The 16,450-nt window shown below is 41.3% G+C and overlaps 1 protein-coding gene across 4 annotated transcripts in view; it reads left to right on the forward strand.

Annotated features, from left to right (window-relative positions):
- The first annotated feature begins 2,550 nt into the window (after window positions 1-2,550).
- The window catches only part of atrn (attractin), a 143,473-nt gene continuing 129,573 nt past the window's right edge, over window positions 2,551-16,450 (forward strand). For 2 of the 4 annotated variants that reach the window (XM_023951773.1, XM_023951774.1), the window contains exons 1-4: window positions 2,567-3,188; window positions 10,812-10,895; window positions 13,785-13,898; window positions 15,644-15,772. In XM_023951773.1, the coding sequence (XP_023807541.1) occupies window positions 2,962-3,188; window positions 10,812-10,895; window positions 13,785-13,898; window positions 15,644-15,772 (554 nt within the window). In that variant the 5' untranslated portion in view covers window positions 2,567-2,961. Of the gene's footprint in view, window positions 3,189-10,811; window positions 10,896-13,784; window positions 13,899-15,643; window positions 15,773-16,450 lie in introns of all 4 variants that reach the window. The other 2 variants (XM_023951772.1, XM_023951771.1) reach the window with 2 other exon arrangements.

A 16,450-nucleotide genomic window follows, 5' to 3' on the forward strand; every position in this document is an offset into this window, starting at 1 on the left:
TCCTTTCTATCCCACTGTGTCCACGGTGTTTCGCAGTTCCTCAACGTTAACCGACATCACTTTGGAAAGGGTCTTGAGAATTTCATCTCCTTCTTTCTCTGGAAGGCCAATAAGTCGCAAAGACCATCTTCGTTTATATCTTGCATGTTCCAGACACATTTCACAGAGAAAAGCATTTTCTTTTTGCAGAGACACCATTTGCAGTTTGAGGCGGTTCACATCTTCCACAGCACTTTTAACTGTAGCTGTATTTGCATCAACAGACTCTTTAACTTGTTTAACATCATCTGCAGTTGAAACTCATATCCCATCAGATTTTCACTTTGAGTATCAAACTTGGTTGTCAGGGTTTGAATTGCGTTAAAGAGGACACTGTCTGATATTTTTTCCTTGCGTTCTTGTGGAGCATTCTTTTTAATCTTTTTAGGGTTTGGGCTTTTTACTGGTGTGTGGTGTCTGTTGACTCTCGTCTGATCTTGTGAGTTGTCTTCCTGCTCATCCATCCATTCAACCTCTCCCTCGCTTCATTTCTGTCCTGAAGCCACTGACTAGGTGGTACTCGTGGTCTTTGCTATTGTTAGCCATTTCTTCTTTCACGTCGAAGTTCGGAAAATACTCCGAAAACAGTGGTAAACAAACCTCTTTCAAGCTGAATCGGTTTGATAGTTCATTTGCTGGTATTTGCTTTAGCTTTGGTTGAACTTCTCACATGGAAAAAGTTGTTTTTTCAGGTAAAGCGTCGGAGCCCCGAAAAAAAGTAACCGCTTATTCCGCCATCTTGGTAACACTCCGTGCAAAGACATGCTGGTACACCTGTTTAGCTTTTCCTTTGCTCCCCCTAGTGGCGGAATTGCACATTTCTGTTATTTCTTTAAAACATCACTACTTGCCACAGGAATGGACTAGAACTATTCTTTTTTTTTTTTCTTATAATTTTTACTCTTCATGACTTGGCGGGATTGAAACATCTGGCCATTTGTTTGACACCCCTGGGTTAAACATACACAAAACAAATCTTTTTTAAATTTTATTTCAAGACACAATAAGTGTTCCCTGTTGTCTCTTAATTCTGACTTTGTTGTTTTTAGCCAATTTAGTTTCAGGTTATGAGCTTATGGCCCATCCAGAGTATTTTCTACATGACAATTATGCTATTTTTCCAAGAGCATTTGTTTTGTCTGCTCCTGATTCACAATGATTGTGATTATAATAATAATAATGGATTAGATTTATCTGTGCTTTTCAAGTCACTCAAAGCGCTTACATTGTGGCCATTATTCATTCACTCCTCATTCATACTTGGTGATGGTAAGCTATGGTTGTAGCCACAGTTGCCCTGGGGCAGACTGACAGAGGCGTGGCTGCCATTTCGCGCCTACGGCCCCTCTGACCATCACCGGGATCATTCATGCACATTCACACACCAGTGAAGCCACACTGGAGGCAAGGAGGGTGAAGTGTCTTGCCCAAGGACACAGCGACATTTTGGCTGGTGGGAGCGGGGAATCAAACCGCCAACCCTTTGATCATTGGACGACCTGCTCAACCACCTGAGCCACTGTCGCCCCAAAGATAAAGATAAAGATTCAAGATTTTTTATTGTCATTCCACACATGGTATTTGCAGAGAAATACACAGGTGAGACGAGATGTTGTTTCTCACTAGCATGACAGTGCAAAAAAAGCATCAATAATAAAAAATAGCAATAAAATAACAACCCAAGATTAAAAAATAGCAAAAAAAAAAGATGAATAAAAAATTAAATGAGTGAAATAGATAAAATAAAATACAATAAAAATAGACCAGCATTCAGTGTGAAAGTGACTATGTGCGTTTAACAGCAGTCTTGTTTATGGGGGGGGGGGTTAGAGTCTGTATCCATGTATTGTGTCTACGGGTTGTGTGGGGGGTTGGGGGTAGTCCTTTAGGTCTTATTGCAGAGTGGAGTTTGTGAGAGCATGAATGCATGAGGAGGACATTCCGTTCAGCAGCCTCACAGCCTGTGGGAAGAAGCTTTTTAGCATCCTGCTGGATCTGCAGCTGATACTCCTGAACCTCCTCCCAGATGGCATTAGGGAGAACAGTCCATGAGAGGGGTGCTGGGGGTCCCTGTTGATGGAGGTTGCTCTGCGTAGGCAGCGCTGCTCGTATGACTCCTCCAGGATCGGGAGAGGTGCACCAACAATCTCCTGACAATCTCAAAGATACATGCAATTGCAATTTTGAGATTAATTTCATTTATGTATACAGTTAATGTCCATCATCAGAAGAATGTCACAATAACATGCTAAAAACACCCAAAACAGAATTTTCCTCTGAGTAGGTCTTTAAATTCCACAGATGTCTGTGTTTTATTCCCAGTAACAACATGCTGGATATGAACCAATGCCAACTGGTGTTTAAACTTCCATCATGCCTGATCTAAGAGACCAAAAGACATTAAAAAAAGAAAAGAAGAACAAGAAAAAGAATCTTGAAAAGAATCAAAGAAAAAGAAAATCCATAAGAGCAATTACAACAATAATAATAATAACAATTTAAAATATAGTATTAAAAGCAGAAGTGACAATAAAATCAATCAATTCAACTCCAGGAAGGAAGGAAACAAAAAAAGTCAGAAATGTAGTCTTTTAGAGGGCGGGGCCTTGACCTTTGTTTTCAAAATAATGTTGGCTTAAAGTCCAGCGCGCGTGCTCCCGGAACGTTGCGCATTTCCGTCCCTATGACGTCACTTCTGGATGTCAATATGCGGCTCGGTGCGGCGCTCGGGAGCGGGGGCTCTGGAAGCATGTAAACCAGCTCCCCGGCACAGACCGCATCCTCCGTACTCACCGCAGCTCGCGTCCCGGGACGCCGTGCCTCCGTGCCGATAGCAGCAGCCCTGCTCAGCAGCGGCTCGCGGGGTTGTTATCCCTGAAGCGACGAAGCAACTGCCTCGAGCAGCCATTTTTTTCCGAGAGAATGCACGGAGCGCCGCGGTGGGCCTGCTGCTCGGGCAGCTGGCTGATGCTCTCCACCGGGATCCTGCTCTCAGCCGCCGTGCTGTTCTTCGGGCTGCCGGGCTCCGCCGAGGCGAAGGAATGCGACAAACCCTGCATGAACGGACAGTGCAACGCCGCGACGGGCAGCTGTGCGTGCCTCCCCGGCTGGGTTGGGGACCAATGCCAGCACTGCGGAGGGCGCTTCAGGTACCCAGAACTCACCGGGGGGATAAAGCCTCCTCTGGTCCGCGGCATCGGCTGGGAGCGGGGCCTTCGGAGAGGCGTTCAGAAACGAGCCTTCATCGCTGTAAAGCCGGCCCGGTTCTGGTCATTATGATCCAGTCCGCTGTTAAAAATAACCTCATGGTGCTTAAACAGTCATGTCCCTTTTAGACGTGATTTTCACCGACTGATCAGTTTATGACATGAATAGATTTTCTGTGAAATGATTCCCTTTAGGTTTATAACCTATTGAATATTTATCTACCACAGACAACAAGACAAATACCATCTGCTTCTTTTTATTACCTAAAACTGAAGCTTTTATTATAAAAATCAGGCCGAAAATGTCAGCAAAACACAAGATTGTTGTGGTTTAGTGTCCATGTGAAGAAGGTAGAGTCAAAGCCAGGCGACCAATGTCTCATTCTATTAATAAATCAAATTAGTTTTGGTTAATGAGTGACAAATGTTGGCGTTCACGGTTTACTCTCCACATCCGGCTCTTATTCGAGTTTTCTTTTTAAAGATGCTTGAGCAGCGGGTAACAAATAGCTGGAAGATGGACTCTTCCACCAGAGTTGCCATGACAGAAGTTTGACCTCTTTATTTATTTGGAACCTCGACTCAAGAACTGATAAGAGCAGTTGTTTTTCCTTCTTGCTTCGCTCTCCTCATCAGGGGTTGATTGGGGGGTAAAACTATCAAATGCTTCTCTGACTGCTGCTCGCCACTCAACCAGGGGACGGGTCAAATAGGGATAACTTGGGTCAAATGGGGAGAACTTAGTTTAGTCTGTTTTGTTAAAGTTTAGTATTATCCTATTGAATTCTATGCATTTATTATCCTTTTTGATTGTATGTTTACCTTACAGTTACCAGTACGAAGCCAATTGAGATGACTGTTGTTGTGAATTTGGGCTATACAAATAAAATTGAATTGAACTTGGGTCAAATGGGGTTAACTTGGGTCAAATAGGGATAACTTGGGTCAAATAGGGATAACTTGGGTCATATAGGGAGAACTTGGGTCATATAGGGAGAACTTGGGTCATATAGGGAGAACTTGGGTCAAATAGGGATAACTTGGGGTAAATAGGGAGAACTTGGGTCAAAATCACAAAGGGCTTCTCTTAAAGTGGTTCTCCAGCAGACCCTGGTCACATGACTTCAGGGACCTGCTGGGAGTGTACGGTTGCACAAGGTCTTTTCTACAGACCGATGCTTGACCATTAAGAGCTGTGTATGTTAAAACCAGGATTTTGAAATGCACTCGGAAACGGATGGGGAGCCAGCGCAGCTGGATCGATTACTGGGTGACATGCGAAAACTTGGATGAATTGGCATTTCAGTAGCGTTCTGGACAACCTGGAGCCGTTCTGAAGATTTTTTGCTTAAACGTGAAGATGGAGTTGCAATACTCAAAATGAAAAGATATAACAGCGTAGATTAGCATCTCCAAGTGAGTTCTTTTCCATAAGCGTTCAACATTTCTACAAGATATCTTTAGACGGCGAATGCCGTCGTTTATCCAAGGGGAAACCTGAGTGACAGGGGCCAGCCTAGTTTTAATGGGACAGACTTCATCTAAGATGGAAAGACGGTAACTATTAAAAATACATTACAAAGTAAAACATAAAAATTATTGTTGAATATTTTACTGTTCAACAATTGTAGTAAAGTAAAACCCATGTTTATAAAAACATTTTTTGCTTACTATTTCTATGGGAAGTTTAGACAATGATTTAGTGCAGGGATCGGGAACCAAATAGCTTGTGAGCCCATTATGGCTTTTTTTTGTGTTAGCATGTAGCTTACCTGGGACCTTAAACTGTACCTGGGACAGTTTAAGGTCCCAGGTAAGGTGAAATTGAAATTCATAAACTATACATGTAAAATTTCAATTTCTGTCAACGCACCATACAACGAGCATTAGCGGTGCCATACATGACGCATACCTCCACGGACTGAGTACCAGCACTTTCGCTGTTTGTAAAAATAAAATAAAATTGCCCATCACTTTACGTAAACAATAATCGTTGACTAATCAAAAAATAATCGTTATCTAATTGACTACTGAAATAATCATGTGATAGCCCTGTTGATGTGGTAGGCTACTGATTTCGCCACAGCTGCTCTGCCATTCACACATCCACACACCAGTGGGACCACGCTGGAGGCAGCGAGGGTGAAGGACACAACGGTTGGCTGGGAAAAGCGGGGTTTGATCAGCTGGATCTTCGATCAACCACCTGAGCCACTGCTGCCCCAAAAATAAGCACCAACACTGTAGAAAATCTGTCTTTATAAGAGGTGCAACGCTTTCAACGTAAATGATTTGGTGTGATGGTGTAACATATGGTCAGAATTTTGAATGGTAGCATCCCTGGACGTCACCTGTAGTAAATGGTTTAATTCCGGCTCCAACCAAATGAAGTCAGTTGAGTCGCCTTTTTTGGCGATACAGACGTTACCACGTTGGAGTCAAGAAATTGTCGGTGATTGGTCTAGGTTGATCTGAGTCAATGTTTTTATGGCAACCACTTTTGCCAATCAGGAGTGAGCCTGTTGGAAGGCCACACCCCTACCAATCAAAGGTGGGCTCAGTAAATGTTTTGAATGTTGGATGTGGGGGCCAGCAGGCTCCACTCACTTTTTTGGAGGCATCTCATTGGTCAGTTTATAATTTGAATGTTGTTGTTTCTCTTTCGGCTTTTCCCAAATTTGAATAACGTGCAAAAAAGAAAAGATATTATGAAAAGAACACAAATTATCAAGACGATGTTAAAAAAGGTATGAGAGCAAGAACGGTTGCTTTGACCAATAGAATGACTAATTAACAGCTTTTTATTTCTCAATCGAGGTGTATGGGATTTTGGCTCTTTGGAACCAGCGGGTACTTCCTGTTTGGAATGCCAGAGGGAAGGGGTCACTCAGCCCAGTACTCCTAGATAGTCGATACTGACATGTAATGAGGCTTAAATTCAACCATCATTTGTAGCATGTTGAGCTACATCAGAAACTGCAGATTTCTTTCATTAAAGTCAACTTTTTTTAACCGTGGCCTCTTTGGTAAAGGATAATTCAAGCGTTAAACCATGAACTTCTTTTTTTTTAATTCAAAATTAAGCTCTGATATGTTACAGACAAACATTTTCCTGGTATGGTTGTTCTCAAGCTGTATTTAGTCAAAGTTTTAGACATAGGCGAGTTCCATGGACCCCCTCCACCAAACCAAACCTTTGTGAGGAAGTTTCAGGCTGGTTTGTGTTGTGTGCTGGTTCAGGTCAGCGTTTGCCTTTTTTAAGCTCAAAGCAGAAGTAACAGAAGACCTGCTGTCTCATACATTTACCTCCAAAGGTCAGAGAAGGAGTCTGATTTTCCGCACATTAGCCGGATAGTCACCGAGCGCAGGTGAAGAGCTGGCCGACTTCTAGCTTTTTTTATAACATGGTCCGTGACATATTAGTATTCGATTTTGATTGGCTGCTGGGTGTGCATTAAAAAGTGACAACCGCACGCCCCAGAAAGAAGTTCGGGTCACCTATCCTAAGTCTTCTGTATCACTGCGCCGGCTTCTTTAAAACAACTTTTAGCTTTATCATCTGGACAAACAACCGGTAAGACGTGATCTTTCTCTGTGAACTGATGCTTTATCTAACCCATTGGGACGATCAGCATATACATATCGTCTCTTTTTTGTTCTCCATGCGTTTCCATGGTGACTCCAGAAATCGTCCTTCCATTGAGAATGCCTTTATGTACTTGCCATTAAAGCTACACACACAGGGGCGTGGCCAGTGAGGTAACCGGCGATTGTTGGTTCTTGTCTTTAGAACCACATTTGTTCGAACAAATGCCAGTCTTGCTTTTTCTGATTTTTTTACAAGTTCAAAAAGGCTTCTTTATAGCAATGACTGATTTAAAAAAGAAAAAAAAAAGACTTCAGAATGATTGAAACCAAAAGAATCATGTGACCACACAGAACAGCATTGGTGTTTGATGGTTTTCTGTTTTGTTGATCTCTGGTTGTCTTTATTACCTTGTTAACGGAGCAATGAGGTTCAATGGTCCTGTGACAATCCTGCTCTAAGTGAGTTGTGTAATCATATGTGTTGTCAAAGAGTCTGCTGCGAAACAGAAGCAACACCAGTTTTGTACTGCAACTTCACGTTTGAAGGTTTAGTACCCGTCCTGGCTAATGCTGGGCAAAGACGGGTACACCCTGGACAGTTTGTCATGGGGTCCATGGGGCTGGAGCAATTGCAATCACTATGGCGGCTCCCGGCAGTCGGCAAGATAGAGACAGAGCCTACTCAGGCTTCCTGAACTTTAGGATATTTTTATTCTTCTCATCGAGGCAATGATAATAATGTTCCCCTTATTTTATTCTTGTTTTTATTTTTACCCTCTCCGGTTAATGCGGGACAGCAAGTCTTTAAACTCTGTCAGAGAGAGAACACAAATGCGAAGAACACATTTGGGACTTTACCTTTAAGTTGAATTTTAAGTATGTCCAGCCAACAACAAAATCCAGCTTTGGATGCATTTAAAATGCATGCGGGAGGCGCAGCAATGTGCCATCTTTATTTGTCCCGCACAGGACTAATCAGGGAGCTTGTGGACATGCGCCCCAGGGCCGTTGTGACATCACAAACCGAACGTCTTTGTGACTGTCTGATTGACAGCGATTTGAAAGGAAAAATACTCAAAAATGCAAAACTGATTTTTTTTTATTACATTTGTTCTCTTTCATAAGAAAAATGACAAATGTACACAAATTTGTCTCAATTTAATGGAAACGTCTGTTTCCATTAAATCTTGATTATATGAATAAGCACAAAGCAACTATAAGTCATTCAAAAACACGGCGACGGATCTGATCAATACTTTGATTGACAGCAGATCCATTCACTTTTCTACCACGGCCCTAGCGCTCATCATCATCTATCAAAGGAGACGTCGGCGTCTTCTACAGACCGTGGAGCGGCGAGCTCCTTACACGTGGGAGGGGCGTGGAAGCCGTTTTGGGAAACGGTGGTTGGTGATTTTCCAGAGGAGCTGTGGATCCAACAATTCCACATGACACGCTCAACTTCTGATGAGCTGTGACGCTGTGGGACCTCTGGTGGCGCCTCGGTACGGTTTTATGTGTGTGGATTATGTAGAAATAGAGTTAAACTTTGCTAAAATCATGAAAGTCATGGTTGTCCTCTTCTGTGTCTTTTTGGACAAACCTGGTGAAACCTGGTGGTGTGTGTATATGTTCATACATTTGTCTGATTCTGGATTGTTTTATGGTCAATTTACTTTTAGGTTAATTTTACATTTAGTAAAATTAACAGTTAGCGGGCAACTCGAGCAGTGCGTTTACCTAGTTACTCCTTCCTGAGGGCGGTTCAGTCTCATCAACTCACCTATTCAGGGTCCTACTTAGGTTCCAGGTGTGGTCCAATCCCTCTTCTTCCATTTCCACGAGCTCTCCGCTCGTTGCCCCACCCTCCACATGTGAGCTCCGTTAGGGGTAGTTTAATTCCTAAAGTTTTCTATGGAGATCTTTGTTTTATGCATCTGAACGAAGCCTTGTGCCAAACTAAAAGAAATATGGAATAAATCTTCTTCACTGCATGAGTTGTCTGACTGAAATGTATATTAATATGCACGGTCTCTGTATCAACTAAATAAGTTAATCTAGAAAAAAAAAGGTGGTTCAAGTAGTCCTTCTTTGAAACTGTGGAGCAACCTTCTATTCCAGGAAAAAGTGTTCTTGGTTCCCTGCTCTTCCCCCAAATGCAAACATTTGACTGCTTTTATTTCTTTGCGTTATCTTTTTACGCCAGCTCTTAAGTTTCTGAGAAACAGTTTTGGTTTTGTTGCTGAACTGCTGCTCTTTAAAGCAATAACATTATTATGCAGTCTTGCTCACGAAACACCAGAATTGGCTTAAATAACTTTATTGAGAAAGGGACAAATGCCTTTTGATAAACATAAAAATAAAAGGTAAAAATGCCAGATAATAGCTGCAGGCTAACTTGGCAGGTTGAGCTTAAAAGAAATAAAAAAGAGTTTAAGAGATGGACGGTACGCATAAAACTATAAAAGACAGATAAGGCCTGATCTGCTGTTTCATGAACGAATTGAGTTTAGGGTTCCTGAGCTGCTGAACTCTCCCACCAGCTGCAGCCAGCTCAGCAGTAGTACATGTTTGGTCCGTGATGTTGTCATCAACACGCTCGTCGTTGGACCTTGGGCTGCTTGTCGCACGCAGCTCCCTGGATCATTGAACTGTATGTTGTCAGCCATAAGCCAGACGTTGCACGCTCTATGAACTGATGGAATATTGCTGTGCTGTATGCTACATGGGTTCAAACCAAAAACAGAATTGAGGAGTTCTGGTCCTGCCACTGAGTGAAGAGGTTCACAATGAAGGAAGTGAAACAGAAGTTCTTTATTTACTTCAGGTTGTGGATTCCTGAAAACACGTTTGACTCCATAGCTCTGCTCTCTCAGCAGCCTTCAGGGCGTGGCTGTGTTTTGGTTGTATTAGCGCAGTCGTGCACCTTGAGACCGCATCAGTGATGACTCAAGCTCAGACTACTTCCAGGTGCCTCCTGTGTAACTGAGCTCTATTCCTCTGCCAAGTCATCCAGATGGAACTGGTTAAACAATAAGAGGTCTCGTACGGTTCTGCTAGGTGTCTACACCTGCCCGTCACGCTGCTGGCCTTGCATCCTCATTTCGCTTCAACCACAATGGTGCAGGAACTAAAAAGTCATGTGTCAGAGGTTGTTTACCTGTGTTCCCGGAGCTCTGATCACCAACTCTTGCGCAACAGCAGAGCTGCATGCTTTTATGCTTCCGTAAATTTTTTCTAACACAACATTTCAGGTTGAATATAAATGGTTATTTGAAATTGTTTTTGATTTGAAATGGTGTATTTCAAGCAATCAAATAAGAGTAATACACAAAAACATTACAATCATTAGTTGTATAGTCATACAATGACGTATCAAACTTGGGATATTTAGACATATTAATAAATATTGCTTGAAAGGGAGTAGAAGGAAGTGAACTTCTATAATCCCACCCCTGTTCTACTGTAACCATTTTATTACATGATTTATCATCATCCGGTTCCAACTTTATCAGACAGAATTAATAATCCTTAGGTATTAATAAAGCAATAAAGATGAATTACTTAATTCTTTTGTAAAAAAAAATATACATAACTATTTTAGAATAAGATAGAATTTATTTATCTAAAATATATGCAGATTCTGCTAATTATAAAATTCATGTATATGATTAAAAAATAATACTATATCAGTAAAATAGACAACACTGTTTCAAAAATCTTTATATCATAAACTGATCAAGTATCAAAAGTTAAAAATATGTGCAAATTATGTTTCTTTAGGAAAAATCATGAATCCATTTTTGGAGCAAGTGAAGTGAAATCATTAGAAATCAATCAATTTAACCATCTTCAATAAATGACTAAGCATTTTTTTATTTTTATTATAATAAGGTAATGCTATGAAATTATATAAATGTGAATTGTGGTGTCACTGAAGTGCCTCTCTGCTCATGTGTAATCTCACTGTCTTTTCAGGCTGACGGGACTCTCTGGGTATTTGACTGATGGTCCTGGAAACTATAAGTACAAGACAAAGTGCACCTGGCTGATAGAGGGGCAGTAAGTACGGCTAATGTTGGCTTTGGGTAGTGAGGGGCATGTAACCGAGCGGGAGAGCGTGGAAACAAAGACATGATGGGAAATCAGCGCAGGCTTGCTCCCCTCCAACAGTCCCATCCACAACTCAAAGGGGAATTTCTGATGAAGTCCTGCTGCTCTGCAGACACTATGTCCAAGAAAACGTCCCATTCCGATCAGAGGATGATCGGAATGGGACGTTTGCTATATAACCCCTTTATGCTGTATGTGGCTAATTGACCACATTCCATATCATCCTAACTCCTCTTAGGCAAAAACACATTAGAATATTTTTTTGTATAGTTTGAAATGAATTGCAGCATTAAGTAGTTAAATGTTCCAAAGTGTCTTTTTTGAGTACCTGTCATTAAGTTTTTCACTATTTCATCATCATATTTAGTTTTTACCCATAAAAATGGAACATTTAGTTTTTTCCTGACCGATTCTTAACTAGAGGGACCTGACTGCAGACATCTTCAGCTGAACAGGAAGTCCTCAACGGAAACCGGAAGTCTCCTCCTACTGTTTGAAAAATACGTTATTGTGACTGGCGCCCGTAACAGTTATGGTGTTTTTAAAATGACACGTTATTTTTGAACATTCTGAACCCTTGTTAATTTCAGTTTTAGAAGCAATAAAACGATTACCGTCTTGTCCTTTAAAACTTCAATTTGTACTGGCGATGGTACTGTTTTCCCTCCTTTTTGTTGCTGTTTTATTCCCTGCTAGGCTTGCATATTTTTGCTATGATTCCAACATTTTGTACGTTTGTTGTTTCAAGGTTGTGACACTGTAACGTAAAAAAAAGCAACAGTCCTCCGCAGAGAGCACATCTGTATTTAAGGAGCGCTAATATGATCGACGTCCGGTTCAAACCTACAAAGTAAAGCATGCGGTAATTCAAGGGCTTATATCCTGCTTTTCTTAAGCCTTTCAGAGTAAACTATGTCCATATATATGATCATATATTACCTTTTGCACACTACAGAGATATTTTTCAAATGAAATATGAGTTATTTTCACAGCTCATTCATAAGACGACTCGATCTCTGAGGCTCCGCCTTTCTCTCTGTGTGGGTGCCGCCCATTTTATGACATCATCCTAGAGCCGGCCTCGGCAGCGTGTCTGCGTTTCTCCCACGAAGACGAACTTTTGCGAAAAATGAGGCATATTGTTCATAAAAAAGGAAGCGGTGTCCGTTTAGATCTCAGCTGACTTTTCTGCTTGTAGTTGTCTTCTTGTGTTGAACCTCCTGCTCCTCTGCAGGGAGAATGAAATGGAAGAAAAAAGGAGAAATGTTCAGCTTCTGCTGTGAGGGATTTGCAGGGTTCAGCTCACCTGGGAATTTTTCTGAGTCCCACTGGGGATCACACAATTGTAGAATCTGCAGTAGACTGATGGAACGTGGCAGCACGGTGTTGGTTTCAAAGATTCCTTCTGCCTTTGTCTTGTGTGTTTGCTAAGACATCGTGTTAATTGTAATGATTAAACCCTTTTGGCCGGGCTGCTCCCCTCATTCAGGGCCGTGTGTTCCTGATGTCGGTCTTTATCAGTCCACAATAAAAGCCTCAACAGAAGAAAAGGACTCGCTATGATGAATTATTGACAGGTCACAAGTCGGGTTTTCTGTCTGAAGCTTGAGGCTGCAACAGTTTCCTTGTTTATTTGTTGGCTAAGTAAAAATATGCCGCCATTTCTATCTTTGGGGGACAATCCAGTGATAAAATACCCCCCAAAATAAATTAGAGTAAAAAGTTTTCATTCATAACGTTTGTCTCGTCATTTAGCTTCCTGTTAAGTTATGCTCAATGTTTCCTTGTTTCCTCCAAAACTCAGTTGAATGATTTCCTTTAGAGCTTAGACTGATTTAATGTTTGCCTGAAAGCTTTCAATTGAAAGCCTCATATTTGCCCGCTGCCGTGTTGTCTGCCGCCACCTTCTCGGCCTGAACTCCCGCTTCGCACATGATTTAAAGCATGTGCTCCATTTGGGAATTTTTCATAGATAACACGGTGAAGTCCATAGAGGAAGCAGAGCTGTGTATGGGGCTGTTTTGAACGTTGCCATGTAACATGTCGTGTTGTTGCCCTCCCCCCTGGGTCTTTAGTTAAAGTCCTTCCTTAATAAAGTTTGCATGTTGGACTTTTCAGTAACTATTAAACCACAGAGCAGCTCTGAAAGAAGCAATAAGATCAGTTTCATGGTTAATAACTATTTCCTTGGGTTGAATTGGGACATTAGTCCTGTAAAATACACATGAATGTATTTATGAGAAATGGTGAACACATTTTCCTGTGGTTGAGAACACTTTTGCGAAAGAGGAATATTTGGAAAAAGTTCTAAGGTTGTATTCAAATTCCTTCACTACTCACTACTTGGTGCATTCGTCATTTTGTAATGCTGTCCGAATCTACAGTTTTAAAATCCACAGCCCTAGAAATTTCCCAAAAGTCTTTGCAAAAAAAAAAAACAGCGTGCATCGATGCTCACCAGATTGGCAACTATAGACCACAATGCATTGCGTTTGAACAATTTCTGTGAAAAAAATGTTATTTAAATGTATTTGTTTAGAAAACCATCAACGTTTTCCTCATCGGAACACAGTGGGCTCATAAATAGTCATTGAAAAAACATAACACGCTCATATGGCTTAGATTGTCACTTCATGAAATCGGTGATGTCATATTTGCCATTTAAAAATAGTATAGTGAGCATAGTGTCCGAATTGCTTTTAAAATCCAGGGTACTAGATAAACCCGCACCATATAGGTTTTTGGTAGTTAAGGATTAGGGTGGGAATTCGGACCTAGCCTAAGTCTTTCTTTGTTTGGTTATGGGTGTGTTTATGAGCTCTGATGTGTGTTTTTCAGACCCAACACCATTCTGCGATTGCGGTTTAACCATTTTGCCACTGAATGCAGCTGGGACCACCTCTATGTGTACGACGGGGACTCCATTTATGCCCCTCTACTTGCTGCTTTCAGGTAGGTCTGCTACAGATTGGTGCAACGCCTCGTTTCCCAGTCATCTGTTTGTTTCTATTCGACATTGTTTTACATTTCTGGCAAAAAAATTAAAACAAAATAATAGTCTAAATATTTTGAAATGTCTCTTATTTTTTAGAATTTGTTTGCCAAGAGCGTGTCATTTTTCAAGTTGGATTTTCTCCAGGTTTTGTGAGAATGTTTATTCTGTCTTCTTATGTCCAACACTGAAAAAAGAAAACACTGACCTAACTTAGAAAATTGGAACTAATATTTTTGCATTTACTCAATGTGAATACATAGATTGGCATAAGTCATCATTTTGGTGCCTTCCTATCATTTATATTGTAGCAGAGTAAAAAAAACACCAAAGACACATGAAGTTAAGGAATACTTTTTGATTATTGCAATGAGGGAAACCACATTAAAGTGAAAACATCAATGGTTCAGTGAATACTTTTATTTCACCATTTTCCAAAATGTCATTTTCTTGATCGAGAAACGTCAAAGCTTCGAGTGTTTCAAAGCAGTCTTTTAGAAACTTCAGTTGCTCTTTGGTCCAGGAAATAAGCGCTGCTGTCTGTCAAATACGTGTTGAGAAAATGAACCAATGTAGCATCATTATCCCAAGAAATTCGATGACCTTGCTCTCCCTTTTCAGTAACACCTTGTAAACGGTTTTGTTTTCTCAAATGTCTTACAACGTCTGATTCTTGTCTTTATCATGAGCTGAGCTCCAGACATGTTCCTTTAGTGGAATCATCTGGTTCCACTAATTTCGACATCTTCATTCGTTCAAAGCTCTCCCTGATGTCACATTCACTGACCTTAAACCTCAGTCCCATCCGCCCTTATGGGTAGATACGGGCTGCAAAAAATGGGCAAACGTATACGAGGCATGAGGTGGCCCGCTCGAAATATTAAGGTTGTAGACGACTCGGTTAACCTGTGATGACCGGCTCAAACAACAGCCATGACAAACAAGAGGGAGACTGGGTAAGGCTTGTTTTCAAACAAGACGTAGAGAATAATTATGCAACATGTAAGGGTGAGACACGGGCGTAGTATAGTATACATTATTAAATTTTTTTGACCCTACGAAATCCTGCACACCGCACAAGGAGCCTGTTAGTGCTTTTTAAAAGATAAGTGCGCACTCCTTGCCTGTTAGAAATGAGGAAATTGGACTTGGAGTGTAGTTTCTGCTGACGTCCCTAGAGGTGGCCACACGAGCCCCAAAGAACCTGCAAGACACACCTGGGCTCTTCCTCAGATACGGCTGCCCCTCTCTACATCCGCCCAGACGACCCAAAAACCTGAAGCCCCCATTATGGTTCAACCGCTGTGCGGGTGCATGTGACTAAGGCTTCTGTTGGGCCGATATTTCATCAAAAACTATCTGTTTGACACAAAAACACAAGGCCTGTGGGTAATTTTTTAGAGGCCTTTTGGATAACATGGACAAAATGTAAATCCAGCCATGACATTCTCATCCAAACAACTGCAAGATACACCAGGATAGTTTTGTATTTTTTTAACCTTAAAGTTTTTTCGCCCTATAGGTCTTTTTTAGAAGATTTTTAGGATTATATTACAAGTTTTACAAATTAACTTGCAATAGAAAGAAGTGAAAGTGATTGGAAGTTTTCACATGAGCAAGCTCATTTCTGGACTGTTGGGTGTGACAGTGCGTGCATTAGAGTCCGAATAACTCTCCTGTCATGCTGCGTCTTTCATGGTTGCAGTGGTCTGATTGTTCCTGAACGATACGGCAATGAGACGGTTCCTGAGGTGGTGTCCCAGTCGGGCTTCGCTCTGCTGCACTTCTTCAGCGATGCTGCCTACAACCTGACCGGCTTCAACATTTCCTACAGGTGAGAGCAGTGCAGAAGAAGTTCTTATTGTTGACACACGGAGAATCCATACTGTACTGTCACCTGCTGTGGTTCAGATTCACACCTGGTTGTTCTGCATTGGCTGCCTTCATCAGATCAGCGCAGAGTAGAATTTTCTCTTCTGTAACATTTTGATTTTATTTTATTTTTTATTTTTTATCTACAAATGAGCATTTTTGCCGTAATCTAATATATATATGTCTGTTGTTATCTGCCTGTTGATAATTAATCAACTGAATACAAAAGTCCCTTTGCAATGAAAAAAGGAGAATAACTGCAGGAGAGACGATAGCATCTGAACTGAGCCTCACATCTTTTAACACAGAATATTCTTTATCCCTAACAAACATTTACTTAAAGACCCACAACCAATGATAATCGCGTTTATGGTGTTTTTAACACTTTCTTCTGGCAATTTTCTGATGATGGAGGGCATATATATATACGATTAAACACGGTTAAAACTCCATTTCTGGATTGCTCCAATATTGCTTGCCATTTTTTGTTATTTTGGGGTTGTGAGAGGCATGAAGCTAGTGGGAGAACGCATAAACAGAGAGCTCTCAGTTATGGGTGACGGGAAAGGGGGCGGGGTTGCTCCGCACCAACAGCCAACAACTCAGTGGAGAATTTCTGATGAACTCCTGCTGCTCTGCG

This window comes from Oryzias latipes, chromosome 22 (assembly GCF_002234675.1).
Source record: "Oryzias latipes chromosome 22, ASM223467v1".
NCBI lineage: Eukaryota > Metazoa > Chordata > Actinopteri > Beloniformes > Adrianichthyidae > Oryzias > Oryzias latipes.